General features: G+C 39.1%; 1 protein-coding gene across 2 annotated transcripts in view; it reads left to right on the plus strand.

Annotated features, from left to right (window-relative positions):
* nbas (NBAS subunit of NRZ tethering complex) overlaps positions 1-22,751 on the plus strand; it is a 547,303-nt gene that overhangs the window by 154,316 nt on the left and 370,236 nt on the right. For both annotated transcript variants that reach the window (XM_060914124.1, XM_060914123.1), the window contains exons 25-27: positions 1,993-2,166; positions 6,101-6,234; positions 14,558-14,620. In XM_060914124.1, the coding sequence (XP_060770107.1) occupies positions 1,993-2,166; positions 6,101-6,234; positions 14,558-14,620 (371 nt within the window). The remainder of the gene's footprint in view (positions 1-1,992; positions 2,167-6,100; positions 6,235-14,557; positions 14,621-22,751) is intronic.

The raw sequence follows: 22,751 nt of genomic DNA on the forward strand, positions 1-22,751 counted from the left end.
CTGCCACATACTGTTGGGCAAACTCCAAATGTGTTTTATTTATTTATTAAGCAATGGCTTTTTTCTGGCCACTTTTCCATAAAGCCCTGCTCTGTGGAGTGTATGACTTAAAGTGGTCCTATGGAGAGGCTACTTAATCAACTAATTATGTGACTTATGAAGTGAACTGGTTGGACCTGCTTTTATCTCATCTCATTATCTGTAGCCGCTTTATCCTGTTCTACAGGGTCACAGGCAAGCTGGAGCCTATCCCAGCTGACTACGGGCGAACGGCGGGGTACACCCTGGACAAGTCGCCAGGTCATCACAGGGCTGACACATAGACACAGACAACCATTCACACTCACATTCACACCTATGGTCAATTTAGAGTCACCAGTTAACCTAACCTGCATGTCTTTGGACTGTGGGGGAAACCGGAGCACCCGGAGGAAATCCACGCGGACACGGGGAGAACATGCAAACTCCGCACAGAAAGGCCCTCGCCGGCCACGGGGCTCGAACCCGGACCTTCTTGCCGTGAGGCGACAGCACTAACCACGACGCCACCGTGCCGCCCGGACCTGCTTTTATTTAGGCCCTAAATAAAAGGGGGTGAATACCTATGCACACTCTAGGTTTCGTTTTTTTTATCTTAGTTATTGTTTGTCACACAATAAAACAACAATTTGCACCTTAAAAGTGGTCGGCCTGTTGTGTAAATCAAATGGTGCTAATCCTCCAAGAATCCATTTTAATTCCAGCTTGTAATGCGACAAAACAGGACAAACACCGAGGGGGATGAATACTTTTGCAAGACACTGTACAGTACTGTGCAAAATTCTCAGCCACATGTAAAGAAAGGCTGAAGACCAAAAATGGCTTAAAAAATAATCATGTGAAATGTTTCAACATTTAAAAAAATACTATAATAACTGAAATTCAATATTTGGTGTGAGACACACACACACACATTTTATATATATATATATATATATATATATATATATATATATATATATATATATATATATATGTGTGTGTGTGTGTGTGTGTGTATATATATATATATGTGTGTGTGTGTGTGTGTGTGTGTGTATATATATATATATATATATATATATATATAATATATATGTGTGTGTGTGTGTGTATATATATATATATATATATATATATATATATATATATATATATGTGTGTGTGTGTCTCACACCAAATATTGAATTTCAGTTATTATAAGGCTGCTGGGTTTTGGTGCAAAATTAAGACGCGAGTGTGACAAAGTGTCCAGAAGAACTGTGGCTGGTTCTGTAAGATGCTCAGTAAAACCTACAGCTCATTTCCTTATAAAACTACACCCACTGTACCTGAGACTATAGTCTCAGGTACAGTGGGTGTAGTTTTATAAGGAAATGAGCTTTAGGTTTTACTGAGCATCTTACAGAACCAGCCACAGTTCTTCTGGACACTTTGACTGTCACACTCGCGTCTTAATTTTGCACCAAAACCCAGCAGCCTTCATTATGTTTTCTTTTTTTATTCTGAAAAGTGCTCTCTTATGGAATATGCTGCTCAGATACAGACTTTTTTTTCTGTAACATTTAATGTGGTGCTGGAAAACAAACATTTGGAACTCGAAAATGTTTTTGTACCGACTCGATAATGTAGAAGTCATAAAATAGAAATCTGTCACAAAGTTTGTATGGAAAAAACAGGGTGCCTCAGACTTGCACAGTACTGTAGGTGTGATGGTCAGCTGTCTACATACTTGTGACCAGATAATGTACATATACGTAGTTCATGTGTTCGTGTGTCCTAACAAATCGATAAGTGTATCTCACATCACATAGACAAGTAAGAGAGGATTATTATTGTTGCTTTTTTTTCCCGGCCACGGATGGTTGTGATATCTGTCTTATTCTCTGTCAGTCTCATGAGTACTCTTAAATCCTTTTTTTCATTATTACTCTCTCTGTCTCTCTCTTTGTGGTTTTTCCCTTTCTCTCTCAGTCAGGTGTGGAGTCCTATGTGAAGAACGCCTATCAGTGGATGATACCGTTTCTCCACCGCTGTGAGAGTCAGAATGAGGGATCAGCTGCTGCTCTTCTCAGAGAATACCTGGTGTCCCTTGCGAAGGAAGATCTGACTTTCCCTCTGAAAATTTTCCAGCATTCAAAACCAGGCGTTAGTCTCTCTCTCTCTCTCTCTCTCTCTCTCTCTCTCTCTCTCTCTCACAGAGACACACACACACAAGCACCAAGAGTGTAAGCTCCTAAGAAATGAAAGGGGTTAAAGGAACAGTCCACCGTATTTCCATAATGAAATATGCTCTTATCTGAATTGAGACGAGCTGCTCCGTACCTATCCGAGCTTTGCGCGACCTCCCAGTCAGTCAGACGCAGTCAGACGCGCTGTCACTCCTGTTAGCAATGTAGCTAGGCTCAGCATGGCCAATGGTATTTTTTGGGGCTGTAGTTAGATGCGACCAAACTCTTCCGCGTTTTTCCTGTTTACATAGGTTTATATGACCAGTGACATGAAACAAGTTGAGTTACACAAATTGAAACGTAGCGATTTTCTATGCTATGGAAAGTCCGCACTATAATGACAGGCGTACTAACACCTTCTGCGCGCTTAGGCAGCACATTGATATCTGAGCTCCGTATCAATGCGCTGCCGAAGCGCGCAGAAGGTGTTAGTACGCATGTCATTATAGTGCGGACTTTCCATAGCATAGAAAATTGCCATGTTTCAATTTGTGTAACTGAACTTGTTTCATGTCACTGGTCATATAAACCTATGTAAACAGGAAAAACGTGGAAGAGTTTGGTCGCATCTAACTACAGCCCCAAAAAATACCATTGGCCATGCTGAGCCTAGCTACATTGCTAACAGGAGTAACAGTGCGTCTGACTGCGTCTGACTGACTGGGAGGTCGCGCAAAGCTCGGATAGGTACGGAGCAGCTCGTCTCAATTCAGATAAGAGCATATTTCATTATGGAAATACGGTGGACTGTTCCTTTAAGAACATGCAGCCTGCTCCCTCGTGGAATCATTCAGCTAGCAATGTGTCTTTAAAGGCAAACCCACTCCCACACACTCAGACAGCTGCTCTCCTACATCTGTAATAAAGTTATGGGTCATTCACCCTCACTAAATATCACCACCTTCTCTTAAAGAAAAGTAGGAAAGCAGTTGAAGAGGTGTGTGCGCACACACACACACACACACACACACACACACACACACACACACACAGACACACACACACATATCTATCTTTATTGTTCACCAAGGCAGAATAATGAGTCTAATAGCACCCTATCAAAGCTTCGTACATGACCATCTGTACCCTGTCAGAAATGACATCACGTTTCAAGGCTGATTTATTTTAAGAACGAAAATTTTCTTCCGCACAGCGCACTCACACTTTCTACAGTGACCAAAACTTTTAGCTGTATACAGTGACTTGAGATTGAATTGACTGTCATGGTAATGCTACATAGCCTCTGTAAGGCACGGGGCACTGGGACAGTAATGACATCATTTGATGTCTTGCCTTGATCTCTTAAATATCAAGTAACCTCAGTGTAACACTTGTATATCTACGCTACACTCTGCCGTATTCATATGTTGATATGAATGATGCTTTCGGATCACCTGCAATTTGCACAATTTACTTATGTTTCCATAACAGGCTCAGATACTCATGCTTCTCTTGTTGCTGCTGCTGCTGTTGTGTACAGTTAGCATGTACTGTATATGACTCTTACTGCTACTATCCTACTAACTACTACTACGATTAACGACACGTACTGCAACAGCAGCAGCAGCAACTACCAACACCATGACTACTACTATTAGGGTGGTGGCTACAATTATCGACACCTTAACAATCTTTTGGCCATTGTAAAAGTAGGAAAGACTTTCAATACGTAAATTGTGCATGAATAGTTACTCAGACTTCCACTGGAAAAAAATGAGTTGATTCCCGCTTCCTTAGCGTATCAGATCACGTGACACCATTTCACAATTATCGGCACCTTCGTCCACAGTTATCAACACTGCTCTACAATAACCGACATCCAGATAATGATTTATAAAAAAAAAATTGGTATGTGGTATTAAGTTAACAAAACACGAGTTTTTATTTAAAATCTGTTCTACGTAGACTTATATTTAGTACAAAATATATTTTATATAAATATGTTGATGTCGGTGCTTACATAAATGAAGTAATTCTAATGCTTGTAAACAAATGAACTGATAACGTTTAACTTGTCAGAAAATCTTTTTGTTCCACTTTCTACCCACTTTCTAAGTATTTTCGTAGATCACATTATTGTTGTTTGTATTAATTTCTAGTTTTGTAGTTTACCAGTAAATGTCAACAGGCAATTGACACTGTAACCACATGAAAATCCAGGTCAAAGGTTGCATGTCATTCCTCGAACCAAAATATAAAATGTCTACCGATATTGTAATATGTGGTAGATATTTACAACAAACTGCAAAAAAAAAAAATCTGAATGGAATAGAAAAATCTGAATATTTCAAGCATGTAATTTTTTATATGCTCGGAATTTAATTCTGGTCTAATTCTATTTTTTGCAATCGGATTCCAAATACTCTATAAGCATTCCATTCTGTTATGAATCAGAAAAAAAATTATAAATCACATCACATTGATTTATTTATTTATTTTTAAAGTACTTCATCTACTTCAACAGTGTGACACAAAGATTGATACATAACAGTTGTAAATGTAACTTCATTCCATAGGGTGTCTAATGGTGGACACCGGTGAAAGTGATCACTGTTATCGACACCTCACGTGACTTCTCAAATTCGCGTTTAGATACAAAATGGTGACTGTCAAATGAAAGAGTAAGAAACAAAGTAGGTTTCGACAAGATCATCATGAAATATCGGTGAATTTGATAAGTAAAAACACATCCATGATCTTTCCACCATGCTTACCTGCGATGATAACATCCAGGTTTTCCTCAAATTGCTGATCGTGCTGAAAAAATTCCATCTCATGTAACGAGCTGTGTCATCAGACGACAGGAACAAAGGGTGAAGGGGAGGGGTCTTCTGGTTGATTAATTAACCAATAATAATTGTTGTAACTGAAACTCACCTTGGTAAAATTGTTTTTTATTGGTAAAAGGTGTCGATAATTAATTATGGACTGTTGATAATTGTAGCTGCTGCTCTACTATTACTACAACTCTGACTGCCACTACAGTTTCTTCTACTGCAACTATGGTTGCTACTTTTAGTACTATTACTACTTGTACTACTGCTGCTACTCATAATACCATCCCCCCCCCCCCCCCCCCCAAAAAAAAGAGAGAGACATTGTGTAAATGTAAATAAAACAGATTGTGATTATTTCTAAAGCATGAAATCCCTATATTTCATTGAAAATAGTACAGAGATGACAGATTGGTTGTTGAAACTTAGAAATTTTGATTGTTTTTTGAAAAATCTATCCTCATGTCGAAGTGGATGCCAGGAACAGGTTTTAAAAAATTCGGGACAGGGGCATGTTTGCGACTGTGCTGCATCACAATGACATTTTCACTGAAATGTAGGGTTTCCATGATATGCAGAGCTTTGCTTTCGGTTTTGATTTATGTTTTACACAGCAGCATCCCAACTTTTGCGATTGTACTATTGCTGCTAATAATAATAATAATATCAAATCAATTATCGAACCAGTGGTGAACAGTCAATGAGCACTTTATTTTAAATACTGAAGATACTTCCTCGATCTCATCATTAGGCCCAATAACATGTTTCTGCTAACTTCATTTATGAGGAAGTTGGTACTGTATTTTGAGGAGCTTGTGAAAGTTTGCTATAGGGGCAAAGCTCTTTTCTGCATTTTCTTAAGCCATAAATATTAGTTTGTAGGTGGCTGAGTGTCTTTTCATTACCTGCTGTTTGTGAGAGATGTGCAGTCATTTGTTCTGTTCCAGTGGTGTAAATACGGTGATTTGCTCACCTATAACTCTGCTGGGATCCTAATGGTTTGCAAGAGAAATTGCAATGAATATGATGATTACGGTGATTATGAGCTTTGGTTTCTGTGTGTGTTTGGTTTCTCAGAGTCAGCAGAAGATTATTGGCGACCCTGACCAGCTAATGTCTGTGGCGTTGGAGTGTATCTACAGCTGCGAACGTGATGACCAGCTGGCTCTCAGCTACGATACACTGGAATGTCTGCCTCAGAGAGGATATGGGTTAGCATGCATCACTACACACACACAGCAGGAGCATATTAGGGGCTGCCATCTTGGGTGCAGAACTTATATTGAATTTGCAAGGCCTTAATGAAAATATATTCACGGAGTAGCTGCTCCAGGATAAATTCACGTCCCTTTCAGTCTGGGATATATTTTGAAATGGTTGCCGTTTAGTGCGTTTTTGTTTCATAAACTATAAAAAAAAAAACTAAATTTTTCATCATTTATGACAAATTTTCAAATTAAAACATGACCAATATAATGCGAGCAATTTCACAAAATACATAGTGCCCTTTTTTTTTTTTTTTAAGAAAATCATATCGATATGATTTGTTGTGCGAAGTTCCTGTGTCGAGTACACTAAAACTAGATCCAGTGACTCTACACTAGACGGCCTTTCGATTTCAGAAAATCAGTGAAATTTAGTTCCTTCTGAAATGTGTTCATTGTGATATACGTCTATTTCTGGAATATCTCAAAATATCAGGCCATTCTGTGGCTGGGAAGTTATTCAATTTGAGCGGATTCCCGAGCAAATAATGTGCATGAAATCGCTCACTTCGCACAGTCAAGCAGACAGAGGAAGTCCATGTGTGTGCACGCGCAGGTTTACCTTTGACCGTGCACTGACAGTTACTGTACATCATTCTGTCACTTAACGAACAGCTGATCACACCGAGGCGCTTGCTGACCGCCGATATTTATTAGTTTGGTCCTGCATTTCCTTTCCTTTGCAGCATAATGTCTTTTCTTCTCGCTTTCTGTTATTGTAGTTGGTCTTTCACATTTCATTTGCACACTCGCGTCCTCCATTTTTCTCTCCTGTTTCAAATTTGTATCCCACAATGCCTTGTTCAAACGGGGAAAGCCCACCATGTGATGCATGACGTAGTATCTTGTATTGAGTCATGGTGAAGCAGGTAAAAATAGCGGAGAATTTAGGGCCACTTGGCCATAAATTAATTAATTGTTCTGTTATTAAAAAAAAAAAAAAGCAAAAAAAACCCTTATAAAATTGGAAGTCTGTGATTTGAATTCAGTAGCTTTCAGTCCACGAAACAAAAATAATTGGGTGTCAGGGAAAATTCTTTTTATGACCTAAACTTGAAAAATCTGAAAGGCAGTACAGCTTTCAGTAAATCTATATAACCCCCCAGAAGTTTTGGACTCCTTCATTAAAATGAGCGAAATGATGGTTTCAAATAAAAATTACACACAATAATTCAAATTTCCACATAAACAATAGGAGATAGTATTTATCTTTGGTCTAGCAAAATCATTTTAAATTTCAAATAATAATGTTTTGTATGCCAAAACCCCCTCCCCCCCACACATACAATGTAACTGTTGATGTATATAAAATACATACATACATACATACATATATATATATATATTATACGAATGTTTTACTGGAGAGTACGCCATTCGTATTTTTTTCATACAAGCTACATCCAGGAAATTGAGAACAGCAAACATGACACATTTAAATAATATTGGCTGGCATTGAGTAGTTCATCAGATATATTCAATTCAGGTAGCATGATACTGAACAAGTCGAAGACGAGTATGGAATATATCTGATAGACCACGAAAAAAGCCTGTTGTTGTTGCTGCTGTAGTAGTACATTCTCTTCATATCAGCATTTTCAAAGGTCAACTCGGCGCTGTTAATGCGGCAGTGAAGTCACGTTCCAGTCGGTGTAGCATTCAGCAGTAGTGTTAGCGAAGTCCAACACTAGTGCATTCAAGGCAGTGCTACCAAGAGCCAGTATCACAGGCTAATGACCGAGAAACTAAGATTTCTGTCTCCAGACTTTTCTTCCACGCAGACTCGCCACAGTATTTTTCACTCGTACTTAAGTATTCATTTCCTGATGTAATTTACTTAGTTACTTTTAAAATTCAATCAAAATCTAACGCTTTTAATAAAGCAAACCTGGTGTCCATGTTTGTTTACAAATTGTCACAGTTGATCGCTAGCGCAGAAGCTTTACATCTCCGATGTGTCTCTTTTCCAGTTTTTCGATGTCCATTGGTATGTTTTTCTCTTGTAAATATGCATGAAAAATATATAATGAAGTTTTGTTCGCCTTTCGGGTGTTCAGCGTGTCTTTAGTTTCAGTTTTCAGGTTGTTTATTTAGTGCTTAATTATAGCATTTCTAATCCTAGCAGTAGCACTTGATTAGCCTCGTCATTCTCTTTCCTCTGGCGAACAAAGAAATGATCCTGCGCATCTCATCTCATCTCATTATCTCTGGCCGCTTTATCCTGTTCTACAGGGTCGCAGGCAAGCTGGAGCCTATCCCAGCTGACTACGGGCGAAAGGCGGGGTACACCCTGGACAAGTCGCCAGGTCATCACAGGGCTGACACATAGACACAGACAACCATTCACACTCACATTCACACCTACGGTCAATTTAGAGTCACCAGTTAACCTAACCTGCATGTCTTTGGACTGTGGGGGAAACCGGAGCACCCGGAGGAAACCCACATGGACACGGGGAGAACATGCAAACTCCGCACAGAAAGGCCCTCGCCGGCCAAGGGGCTCGAACCCGGACCTTCTTGCTGTGAGGCGACTGCGCTAACCACTACACCACCGTGTGCCGCCCTGATCCTGCGCCTGCGCAACAGAAAAGTTTTATCATTGGATATTCACGTGAGCTTTTATGTGACGTCGTGTTGTCTTGACAACCATGCAGTATCATAAATCATATTCAACACTCTCCATTGGGTAGAGTGGGGTAATACACATAGGATAAGCGATATGCTAACGATGTTGCATGCTATCAAACCAAATGAGTGAAACCTGTTAGAAGGGAACAGAATACATGTTTTTATTCCATGGAAAAAGTGTCCTGTATGTATAATAATTCCCGATATTTCACTTCAATGACGTCACTCCTAATGTTTTCCTGCTGACTAGATGCGTGTTGTCAAAATGGCGTACCGGTTCAAATTGAAAATCTTTAGATTAACTTGTGTATTTGTTTTGTGGATGTGTCTATATAATACAAATAACATTACACAGTGGTGCAAAGATATGAAGTTTATCTTCTTGTGTTGGAAAATATATACTCACCACCTGAAGATAAACTTCATCTCTTTGCGCAACCGTGTAATATCCTCCATTTATTTATTTACTCACTCTAAGCTTGTCCACAAAACATCACTTCCTGGATGTGTTCATGTGCTTATTTTTCTGAAGGGTGTCGGTATTTCTGGAGTGGAGGGCAGGTTTTCATAGCATGTATCATACCATACATACAGATATTGGCTCGGTGTGTGTGTGCGCGCGTGCGTGCATGTAAACCCAAGTGTAGCCTGCCTACTAATGAACTCAGGATTGTCTCTGCATGCTTCGGTCTTCCTTCAAAGAGCAAAATCTCCAAACCTAATTAGACCGCTTTATTACCCCCTTCATCTTTATTCTCACTGCCCTCTTCAATTTAATCAGAATTAAAAATGCATGATAATGCAATTCAGCATTCTCCTGGTATGAATGCTTATCGAAATGATTAGCTGTAAAAAAAAATTGAAAAAAATCATAAATACTCCTCAACAGCAGCTTTTTTTTTTAACACAGAAATGTGGCAAATATCACAAGTTGATGAGTGCACACTCGTACAAGCACGTTCACCGAAATCTTTGCCTCCAGTTCATCTCTTTAAATCTCTGAATGAGTTTGAAAAGCACGTTTTGTCCATTTGAAGGTGCAGAGGTGTTCCACATTTCGAACTCTAGCTCTAAAATGCCATTAAAAAGTACTGTATTAAATCCAATCCCAACACCCAAAGATGTACAGATTGAAAAGAAGAAATAAAAGTAATTTCTCAAATCATGAGCTCACAGTGCTGGTTGCTGCTCGTGGACACTACTAGACTGAACATACTGTGTGTGTTTCACTGATTGAAAGACGTTTTGACAGTGGCGCATACATGGTTGAAATTTGTTTCCAAGACAAATGGAAATGATATGAATTTATTTCTAAGAGAAAATGTCATATCTAGGTTCCAAGCACCATATATATATATATATATATATATATATATATATATATATATATATATATATATATATATATATATATACACACACACACACACACACACACACACACACACACACACACACACCGCTCTAAAGGAGGGGGGGTATACTGGTTTACCTCTGCCCATCCGTCCATCTATCCATCCGTCCGAAACGCCCTTTTCTCAGTGACCACAAATCATAACCACTTGGTACCAAACTTCATCTTGGGGTTCTATACCGTGTAGACCATTTTCAGGTCTGTCACACATTGACTTCCTGTTTACCGACTGAATGCATTTACAAAACATGTAGCGTGGATTTCCAACATTTTTGTCACAGTTTTCTCAGCAACTACAAATCACAACTGCTTGATATTTGGTACCGAGCTTCAGCTTGGGGTTCTATACCGTGTAAAGTGTTTTCAGATCTGTCGCTTACCGACTGAATGTATTTATGAAACATATCGGGTGGATTTTGATGCTATTTCAAGAAGCAAAATCCTGTTTCAAAATGACAGTTTACCAGGATGCTCTTTGAAATCCCTGGGGAGAGACACTGCTCTTTACTCACTTTTTTCAGGGTTAATTATTTGTTGAAGTCAACATTCATAATAAGTGTCCTATTCCTTTGATTGCCTGCATTCTGATATAAGTGAGAGCGGGGGGATACATACTGTAAGTGAGCAGTAGCTAACAGTTGATCTTGGGTTTTTTGGGCTGGGGGAGCCTGTATTATTTTCAGTTGTATTGTAGTAATGAAACTCATTAAACAGCATACATTTCCAGTTGATAGTTTTTTATTCACTGATTATTTTTTTATTAGTATAATTGCGCAGGTGATTATTGGAAACCGCGTGCTGATTGGTCGAGAAATTCGGACGATTTCTCGATAATCGTCTCGAGCGACTTGGCAAAATGGCAACCAAGCACTTTCTAAGGAAGAATTGCAAATTATGAAAGAAATTGCTGTCCCTAAAAGCACTGAAGATGCTACGAAGTTTGGTTTAAAACTATTCAAAAGTATCCAAATTATACAAAAGTCTGCGCCGTGCAGTTATTACATTTGCATGCTACTTTGAAGCCTGAAATGAATTACATTTTTTTAAATACAATTTTTTAAAATTATTTGTCTATTTTTTTAATAATCACCTCTGTTTTTATACCAAAACAGTTATCCACCTCAGGCTCAGTGAATATCGATAAATAATAATCTCAGTTATATAAATAATATTGGCGGGTGTTGAGTGATAGATATAGTCCATTCAGCTAGCATGATATTGAACAAGTCAAAGACAAGTATGGAATATATCTGATATACCACGAAAAAACGTCAGCCAATATTATTATTATTATTATTATTAAACACATTCTTCATATCGGCATTCTCGAAGACCAATGCTAGCTTACCTGCGACTTGGTGCTGTTAGTGTGGCAGTGCAGTTACCTTTCAGCCAGTGTAGTGTTGGCACAGGCCAATGCTAGTGCAGTCAAGCCAAATATTATTATTATTATTATTATTGTTGTTGTTGTTGTTTTCCCCTGTGTAATTAACTAAGTTACTTTTAAAATCAACATCAACAACTACATGCAACATACTGATCTGGCAGCCAAAATTCTCTCAAAATCTTCCACTTTTCACGAAGCAAACCTCACGGCCATGTTTGTGTACAAATTATCACAGTTGCTTGCTAGCGCGGAAGTTTTATATCTCTGTTGTGTCTCTTTTCCAGTTTTTCAATGTCCATCTGTATGTTTTTCTCTTGTAAATATGCGTGAGGAATATATACAGTGGTGCTTGAAAGTTTATGAACCTTTTAGAATTTTCTATATTTCTGCATAAATATGACCAAAAACATCATCAGATTTTCACACAAGTCCTAAAAGTAGATAAAGAGAACCCAGTTAAACAAATGAGACAAAAATATTATACTTGGTCATTTATTTATTGAGGAAAATGATCCAATATTACATATCTATGAGTGGCAAAAGTATGTGAACCTTTACTTTCAGTATCTGGTGTGACCCCCTTGTGCAGCAGTAACTGCAATTAAACATTTCTGGTAACTGTTGATCAGTCCTGCACACTGGCTTGGAGGAATTTTAGCCCATTCCTCCGTACAGAACAGCTTCAACTCTGGGATGTTGGTGGGTTTCCTCACACAAACTGCTCGCTTCAGGTCCTTCCACAACATTTCGATTGGATTAAGGTCAGGATTTTGACTTGGCCATTCCAAAACATTAACTTTATTCTTCTTTAGCCATTCTTTGGTAGAACGACTTGGGTGCTTAGGGTCATTGTCTTGCTGCATGACCCACCTTCTCTTAAGATTCAGTTCATGGACAGATGTCCTGACAGTTTCCTTTAGAATTCACTGGTATAATTCAGAAATCATTGTTCCATCAATGATGGCAAGCCGTCCTGGCCCAGATGCAGCAAAACAGGCCCAAACCATGATACTACCACCACCATGTTTCACAGATGGGATAAGGTTCTTATGCTGGAATGCAGTGTTTTCCTTTCTCCAAACATAACGCTTCTCATTTAAACCAAGTTCTATTTTGGTCTCATCCATCCACAAAACAGTTTTCCAATAGCCTCCTGGCTTGTCCACATGATCTTTAGCAAACTGCAGACGAGCAGCAATGTTCTTTTTGGAGAGCAATGGCTTTCTCCTTGCAACCCTGCCATGCACACCATTTGTTGTTCAGTGTTCTCCTGATGGTAGACTCATGAACATTACCATTAGCCAATGTGAGAGAGGCCTTCAGTTGCTTAGAAGTTACCCTGGGGTCCTTTGTGACCTCGCCGACTATTACACGCCTTGCTCTTGGAGTGATCTTTGTTGGTCGATCACTCCTGGGGAGGGCAACAATGGTCTTGAATTTCCTCCATTTGTACACAATCTGTCTGACTGTGGATTGGTGGAGCCCAAACTCTTTAGAGATGGTTTTGTAACCTTTTCCAGCCTGATGAGCATCAGCAAGGCTTTTTCTGAGGTCCTCATAAATCTCCTTTGTTTGTGCCATGATACACTTCCACAAACATGTGTTGTGAAGATCAGACTTTGATAGATCCCTGTTCTTTAAATAAAACAGGGTGCCCACTCACACCTGATTGTCATCCCACTGATTGAAAACACCTGACTCTAATGTCACCTTCAAATTAACTGCTAATCCTAGAGGTTCACATACTTTTGCCACTCACAGATATGTAATATTGGATCATTTTCCTCAATAAATAAATGACCAAGTATAATATTTTTGTCTCATTTGTTTAACTGGGTTCTCTTTATCTACTTTTAGGACTTGTGTGAAAATCTGATGATGTTTTAGGTCATATTTATGCAGAAATATGGAAAATTCTAAAGGGTTCACAAACTTTCAAGCACCACTGTAATTAAGTTTTGGTAGACTTTCAGGTGTTCAGCACGTCTTCAGTTTCAGTTTTCAGTTTCATTTATTTAGTGCTTAAACCTAGCACTGGATTAGCCTCGTCTTCTCTCTTTCCCAGCCAGCAAAGAAATGACTGTGTGCATGCGCAGCAGAAAAGTTTTGCCATTGGCTCTTCGCATGAGTGCTGATGTGTGACGTTGGGTTGTCTTGACAACGTGCAATATTATAACAATATTGCACGCTCATTTTCCATCTGGGAGAGTGGTGTTATACATGGAGGATAAGCAATATGATATCGCATGCCATCAATAAACCCACTAGAAGGGAATAGAATACATGTTTTTATTCCAGGGAAAAAGTGGCCCGTATTTATAGTAATCACCGATATTCATTTCACCTTCAGCGAATAATTGTTAATTAATCCTTTATCTATAATTTTGTTTTCTGGAAGAGTTAGAAAATCGACCAATTTATCCAGCACATTTGTATGTTGCGTCAAAAATTTGTTGTGGTTTCTAAGTGAAATAAAGAAGCTTAAATGTCAACAAGTTTGTATAGATGTTATAGTGTAACATTGCTGTTTCCCGGACATTACACAACATGAAATATAGCTATGAATGGATAAAAAGTATGTCATTCTTTCGTAAATAAAAGTAATCATTGGTAAATCTTTGTAGTATAAGAGGAATAACACGTTGCTGTTTATAGGAAAATAATCCACTTGGCCCGCTTCATGTCAGGCTGCATCACACCACGTCGGAATTAAATAGTTTCCGAGAACAGCATGAACCGTCGTATTTTATTCCTTTCCAACTCCTAACCCAAGGGTATGATTAGGTTGTAATTAGTCAGTGTTGAATGGCTAATTTCTCTTTCTTGCTCTCTTCTAGGCCCCAGACTGAAACCACAAAAATCCTGCACAACCAAGTGGACTCCCTGGAGAAACATCTCAGGTAATGGCTGAGTGAAGGATGGAGGGAAGGCCACAGTGGAAGTGAAAAATAGAGGCCCTGGAGATGGAGGGGAAAAAAGAAAGATGGAGGGTTTCTCTGGGATGTTCTCTAGCTTTTTCCTATCCAGAGTCTTGAAAGTCAGAAATGAGTTTTGGGTGCGACGGTGACTGTATTTTTGTACCTGCCACACTATTTCCCCCATTTAATTCAGAGGTGTCTTCAATCATCATTCGCCACTGGATCGCTTTTTCTTTTTAATGTGACTCTTAAGAGGCGGTTCGGGACTTTGCGTTCCACCACGTTTAATTATCAGTGTGCTTGAAGGTTAAATTATATGCTGGGTGGTGATGAAAATCATTGCTGCAGTGTGTGCATGTGTGTGCTCTAGTCAGAGGCGGAGTGATGGAGGCTGGCTGTGCAGCTCTCCTGTTCACTTTGAAAGAAAAAAAGGTAACACAAGCCCGTTTTCATAAATCATTCAAACTGCATGCATGTAAGTGTTTGTAAGTTGGTAATGATTCCTTGGAAGCATTTCTTTAAACTCGAATAAAGTTCTCCAAGTTATTCCTTAATAACTTGTTGCATGGTATAACAAACATATTCCCTTTTTTATTATTATGCCTCATAATTAATGACATTAATTATAAAACAAATGATTAACAATTATAAAAGCATTCTAAACAATACAACCCCGATTCCCAAAAAGTTGGGACAAAGTACAAATTGTAATTAAAAACGGAATGCAATGATGTGGAAGTTTCAAAATTCCATATTTTATTCAGAATAGAACATAGATGACGTATCAAATGTGTAAACTGAGAAAATGTATCATTTAAAGAGAAAAAGTAGGTGATTTTAAATTTCATGACAACAACACATCTCAAAGTTGGGACAAGGCCATGTTTACCACTGTGAGACATCCCCTTTTCTCTTTACAACAGTCTGTAAACGTCTGGGGACTGAGGAGACAAGTTGCTCAAGTTTAGGGATAGGAATGTTAACCCATTCTTGTCTAATGTAGGATTCTAGTTGCTCAACTGTCTTAGGTCTTTTTTGTCGTATCTTCTGTTTTATGATGCACCAAATGCAGTGGCGGCTGGTAGTCTTTCAAACGGGAGGCTGGTCAGTTACGATATTTCCAGATTTTAAAAGAAAAAACATCAATTTTGCCCATACTCTTGCCTCTGATCTGGCTGATTGTTGGCAGCGTCACAAACTGTGAAATAACAGGTTCTTTTGGCCCATTAGCCTACTGTCCAATATACATGATGGTGGTGTTGGGGGGGGGGGGGGTATATTTTAACATTTTATATTTTAAAATTGTGGCATGTTGTTTAAAAATTGATCATTACTGAAAGCAGCTCTTTGTCAGGAACCTCAGCAGTAGAGCTGGGTGCCACACATTTCATTCAGTGACACTTTCCCTATATTTTACTTATTTTGACTGAGAAATGTTTTATTGACAATTTTGATAACCCTTCACTTTTAATCCAGGTCTGTAGTGTGAAATGTTCTCGGCTGTGTTTTTGTTTAAAAATGTTTTCCAAATTGTAGCTGTGTTTAATTCATATCCAGAAAAATATATATTCCAATATAATATACTCAGCATAAACATTTTAAATAGATTCTATATTTTTGGTCCATCCATGACATATTACTAAAGTAGCCTATTTACTGTTGTTGATGTGGGTCACTTGCTGTTAGCCAATTCACTTTCTCGTACCAGGAGAGCTAAAAGGAACAAGTATTATTCCCTACCTTTCTCACCAAGTCAATTTGAGGCGTTGGTCTACCCTGCTCTTTAATTTTTTCCTCAAAAGGAAGACTGGCAAATGGCTTCGCCAAAATTAAATCAGCAATGCTTGGCATCCGTGCGCAGCTTTCTTGCTAGCTGACTAGCCCCCTCAAGTTCAAGTTCAGTCACTCAAATAAACGAAATTTCTGGAACTAAGATAGCAAACTTGACAACACTATATTTACACTTTATTTACAATGAAAATATATACAAACTAAAAAAGTTGGTAGAAACCGTATGTAATGAATGAAATCGAAATGTAAGCTGATGTCTTAGAATACACCACAGCACTTGCGAATCCGCATGGGACTGAACTGAAATTCACCGCTGCCTGTCTATATTTGAAACGAGCTGTCAATCAAAGAAAATATCCGGCCGCTTTCACCAATCACCAGCCTCCTCGCGGAAACTGCCATGTCCCTCCCATGTGAGGCTGGGAGTCCGTAGGCGGGCATTTTCGCAGTATTTGTCCAATAACCGTCTTGCATTTTGAGATTGAAAGCGCATAGCTCCCAATGCCATTGAAGTCCAGTGAGGCTGCGCTGCATCGCGCTGTCACGAGGGGGAAAAACTCACGCGCACATTAAAGTTATAAGGGAATGATTTCGCGCTGTAGTGGGTTGAGCACATATATTTCTATGATTCTGGATCTGAAATAGCAATGTTATAAGGTCGGCTATAACATTAGCCTAGCGCAATTCATCCTACACGATGTTCATCATTTTTAGAGGAGGCTGAGCCTCCCTCGTTGTCTTAGAGCAATCGCCCGTGGCCAAATGTTTTCTATGGGTGAAAGATCTGGACTGCAGGCTGGCCAGTTCAGTACCCGGACCCTTCTTCTACGCAGCCATGATGCTGTAATTGATGCAGTATGTGGTTTGGCATTGTCATGTTGGAAAATGCAAGGTCTTCCTTGAAAGAGACGTCGTCTGGATGGGAGCATATGTTGCTCTAGAACCTGGATATACCTTTCAGTAGAGCCCTGCACTCCCACTGGAGTCCCGCGGGACTCATGGGACCCGCCGCAAAGCAGTGCGGCGCGGGACAAATTTTGAAAGCTCATTGCGCGCGCGGGCGGGACCGGAAGTGCACATATGCGTGCGGGAGTGCACATATGCGGCGCGGGTGGGAGCGGTGATAAGCTGCAGTCCCGCTAACTAAAAACGTGCTTGAAATAAAATTTATAAATTATTAATTTATGTTTATCATATATAATTTGTGCTAGATATTTTATTTGGCATTAATAAAAACATTTTAAGATGCCTAAATTTGCAGAGAAAGTCAGATTGCCAGATTGAGTGAGAAATGGCATCTTAAACTTGCCATTGATCATCCTAAGGGGAAATTCTTTGATCACTCTAATGACTCGCAGTTCCCACCCAGCTAACAAGAGAACCATGAGTGAATTGATTTACTTGTTGCGTTAGTCTACAACTTTAATCAGAGAGACAGGTTACACAGTGACGGTAGGCTTGACTCAATGCTATCCCAGAAATCCTTCCTGTAATATGCAAATTTGGCTGTCCAATCAGAGGCGGCCAAATTTGCATATTACAGGAAGGATTTCTGGGATAGCATTGAGTCAAGCCTACCGTCACTGTGTAACATATCTCTCTGATTAAAGTTGTAGACTAACGCAAGCAGTAAATCAATTCATTTCTTTTACTAGCTCTGCTTTGCAATAAAAAAAAAATTGGTACAAAGCAAGCCCATTCACTTTTTTATGCTGATCAGAGAATTGCAATGGTTTCTCATGTGATAAAAATGTGTGATTTGCGATTAAATATTTTAATTATTTGACAGCACTAATTGTTATTATTAGAGATACTACATGCTGAATTCAGAAACAAGGTAAACAATAACAAACGTGAGCTGTAGATATTTATGCTCAAATCCACTCAAAGTAGGGGGCGGGGCACCATCACGCTGTGTGTCAAGACAAGAACTTTCCTGAGAAATAACGCGAACGTCTGCATCATGCGGGATTTGCGGGCGGGAGCAGGACAAAATATGGCAGGTGGGAGCGGGACTGAAAATCATAATTTTTTTGTGGGCGCGGGTGGGAGCGGGACTGAAAATCATAATTCTTTGCGGGCGGGAGTGGGACTGCACGATGCAGGTGCGGGCGGGAGCGGGACTGAAAAATCCGACCCGCGCAGACCTCTACCTTTCAGCATTGATGATGTCTTTCCAGATGTGTAAGCTGCCCATACCACACACACTAATGCAACCCCATACCACCAGAGATGCAGGCTTCTGAACTGAGTGCTGATAACAACTTGGGTCGTCCTTCTGCTCTTTAGTCCGAATGACACGGCGTCCCTGATTTCCATAAAGAACTTCAAATTTTGATTCGTCTGACCACAGAACAGTTTTCCACTTTGCCACAGTCCATTTTAAATGAGCCTTGGCCCAGAGAAGACGTCTGCGCTTCTGGATCATGTTTAGATATGGCTTCTTCTTTGAACTATAGAGTTTTAACTGGCAACGGCGGATGGCACGGTGAATTGTGTTCACAGATAATGTTCTCTGGAAATATTCCTGAGCCCATTTTGTGATTTCCAATACAGAAGCATGCCTGTATGTGATGCAGTGCCGTCTAAGGGCCCGAAGATCATGGGCACCCAGTATGGTTTTCCGGCCTTGACCCTTACGCACAGAGATTCTTCCATATTCTCTGAATCTTTTGATGATGATATGCACTGTAGATGATGATATGTTCAAACTCTGCAATTTTACACTGTTGAACTCCTTTCCGATACTGCTCCACTATTTGTTGGCACAGAATTAGGGGGATTGGTGATCCTCTTCCCATCTTTACTTCTGAGAGCCGCTGCCACTCCAAGATGCTCTTTTTATACCCAGTCATGTTAATGACCTATTGCCAATTGACCTAATGAGTTGCAATTTGGTCCTCCAGCTGTTCCTTTTTTGTACCTTTAACTTTTCCAGCCTCTTATTGCCCCTGTCCCAACTTTTTTGAGATGTGTTGCTGTCATGAAATTTCAAATGAGCCAATATTTGGCATGAAATTTCAAAATGTCTCACTTTCAACATTTGATATGTTGTCTATTTTCTATTGTGAATATAATATCAGTTTTTGAGATTTGTAAATTATTGCATTCTATTTTTATTTACAATTTGTACTTTGTCCCAACTTTTTTGGAATCGGGGTTGTACAAATATTCGCATTCCAGAACACCACATATAGACACATTATTGCCCCTTAGTAATGGAGGAACCTGTTGGGACGGATTGGCACTCGTTCCCAAGGCGACGTACTTGATTTGAATGCAAAACATCATCAAGCCGTTGCTGGAATATTGCCTCACTTCCTGTCTTCAGCAGCCCTCTCAAGCTGCAAATGAATTTGAAACATGATTGTTTCCAACAGGTCATGTTGCTAAACATGTACAGTACTGTGCAAAAGTCTCAGGCACCCTTTTTTTTCATATAAACTTTGTTATAGATTTCTGTTTTATGAATTCTATATTATCGAGTCAGTACAAAAACATTTTAGAGTCCAAATGTTTGTTTTCCAGCACAACGTTAAATGCTACAGAAAAAAAAATGTATCTGAACATCATATTATATAAGAGCACTTTTCAGATTGAATAAGAAAACATAATGAAGGCTACTGGGTTTTGGTGCAAAATGAAGAAGCGAGTGTGACAAAGTGTCCAGAAGAACTGTGGCTGGTTCTGCAAGATGCTCAGTAAACCCTATAGCTCATTTCCTTATAAAATTGCACTCACTGTACCTGAGGCTACTTTTTTTTTTTAAGCAAAGGGTCGTCTCACACCAAATATTGAATTTGTTCAATTTATTATGGCTTACTGTTTATAGTATTTTTTTTAATGTTGAAAAACATTTTCATTTCATTATTTTTAAGCCATTTTTGGTCGACAGGCTTTCTTTACACGTGCCTAAGGCTTTTGCACAGTACTCTATCTGTAAAATAGTTGCTGAGAATTGGCCTCGCTTCCTGTTTTTTTGTGACTTTGTCAAAATTAATTTGCATGCTATATGGATGCCGATCAAAATCTGAGAAATAGCATTTGTTCAGGTTAGGCTTATGATGTGGCAATTCAAGTTTTATGATGATTGGACAGCATTTATAGGAGAAGAAGCAGTTTCAATAAAACGTAAAATGGTGGCCTTCAAAATTTGGCACATTACAAATTTGTTACATCAAGAACTCTTGGCACCTTCCAAGGAATCACCAGAATGATTGATGTTGAGTGATTAAAAAGTTAGGAGCGGTTTTATTAATTTGGGATTTCTAACACTCCTAGAGGTGAATTTACACAAAAGGTCTTGAAGTCCCTTTGGTCCTGAGGAAGTTTGGTCTGAATAAATCATACTATCGCCGTGATATGCCCCCACTTGCTGTTAGTCGACTTCGCTGTCAAATGTTTGCTTATTGTGGACGAACTGTCCCGCATATCAAAAATCCAGCTTTGTTTGGGTTAGTCTTTTGATGCTGTAATCCAAATTTGGTGGCGATCTGACAAAATTTGTCGAAGGAAAAAGTGAAAAAACCCTGTTTTTAAAAATACCCAGTATGGTGGAAATTAGCATCATGGTATATGTTTGAACTCAGCATGACCAAAAGAATCAGAGGGAAGTAGAATTGTTTCTATGAAGTTGTTTTGTAGAGTTGTTATTGCAAACACGTGTCCAAATTTGAGCCGTTGCTGGTACTGGAACGCTTAAGTGGCATACACCAAGATTGCTGCGTAGTTAGCTGAGAATATTTAAATAGTATTGACTGGCATTGAGTGGTCTATCAGATATATTCCATTCAGCTAGCATGATATTGAACGAGTTGAAGACAAGTAGCTGAATGGAATAAATCTGATATACCACGAAAAAAGCCATTATTATTATTATTATTATTATTATACATACAGTGGTGCTTGAAAGTTTGTGAACCTCTAAGAATTTTCTATATTTCTGCATAAATATGACCTAAAACAACATCAGATTTTCACACAAGTCCTAAAAGTAGATAAAGAGAACCCAGTTAAACAAACAAGACAAAAATATTATACTTGGTCATTTATTTATTGAGGAAAATGATCCAATATTACATATCTGTGAGTGGCAAAAGTATGTGAACCTTTGCTTTCAGTATCTGGTGTGACCCCCTTGTGCAGCAATAACTGCAACTAAATGTTTCCGGTAACTGTTGATCAGTCCTGCACACTGGCTTGGAGGAAGTTTAGCCCATTCCTCCGTACAGAACAGCTTCAACTCTGGGATGTTGGTGGGTTTCCTCGCATGAACTGTTCGCTTCAGGTCCTTCCACAACATTTCGATTGGATTAAGGTCAGGACTTTGACTTGGCCATTCCAAAACATTAACTTTATTCTTTAATCATTCTTTGGTAGAACAACTTGTGTGCTTAGGGTCGTTGTCTTGCTGCATGACCCACCTGGAATACAGTGTTTTTCCTTTCTCCAAACATACCGCTTCTCATTTAAACCAAAATGTTCTATTTTGGTCTCATCCGTCCACAAAACATTTTTCCAATAGCCTTCTGGCTTGTCCACGTGAGCTTTAGCAAACTGCAGATGAGCAGCAATGTTCTTTTTGGAGAGCAGTGGCTTTCTCCTTGCGACCCTGCCATGCACACCATTGTTGTTCAGTGTTCTCCTGATGGTAGACTCATGAACATTAACATTAGCCAATGTGAGAGAGGCCTTCAGTTGCTTAGAAGTTACCCTGGGGTCCTTTGTGACCTCACCAACAATTACACGCCTTGCTCTTGGAGCGATCTTTGTTGGTCGACCACTCCTGGGGAGGGTAACAATGCTCTTGAATTTCCTCCATTTGTACACAGTCTGTCTGACTGTGGATTGGTGGAGTCCAAACTCTTTAGAGATGGTTTTGTAACCTTTTCCAGCCTGATGAGCATCAACAACACTTTTTCTGAGGTCCTCAGAAATCTCCTTTGTTTGTGCCATGATACACTTCCACAAACGTGTTGTGAAGATCAGACTTTGATAGATCCCTGTTCTTTAAATAAAACAGGGTGCCCACTCACACCTGATTGCCATCCCATTGATTGAAAACACTTGACTCTAATTTCACCTTCAAATTAACTGCTAATTCTAGAGGTTCACATACTTTTGCCACTCACAGATATGTAATATTGGATCATTTTCCTTAATAAATAAATGACCAAGTGCAATATTTTTGTCTCATTTGTTTAACTGGGTTCTCTTTATCTACTTTTAGTACTTGTGTGAAAATCTGATGATGTTTTAGGTCATATTTATGCAGAAATATAGAAAATTCTAAAGGGTTCATAAACTTTCAAGCACCACTGTA

The sequence above is a fragment of the Neoarius graeffei genome, chromosome 2 (assembly GCF_027579695.1).
Source record: "Neoarius graeffei isolate fNeoGra1 chromosome 2, fNeoGra1.pri, whole genome shotgun sequence".
NCBI classification, from domain to species: Eukaryota; Metazoa; Chordata; class Actinopteri; order Siluriformes; family Ariidae; genus Neoarius; species Neoarius graeffei.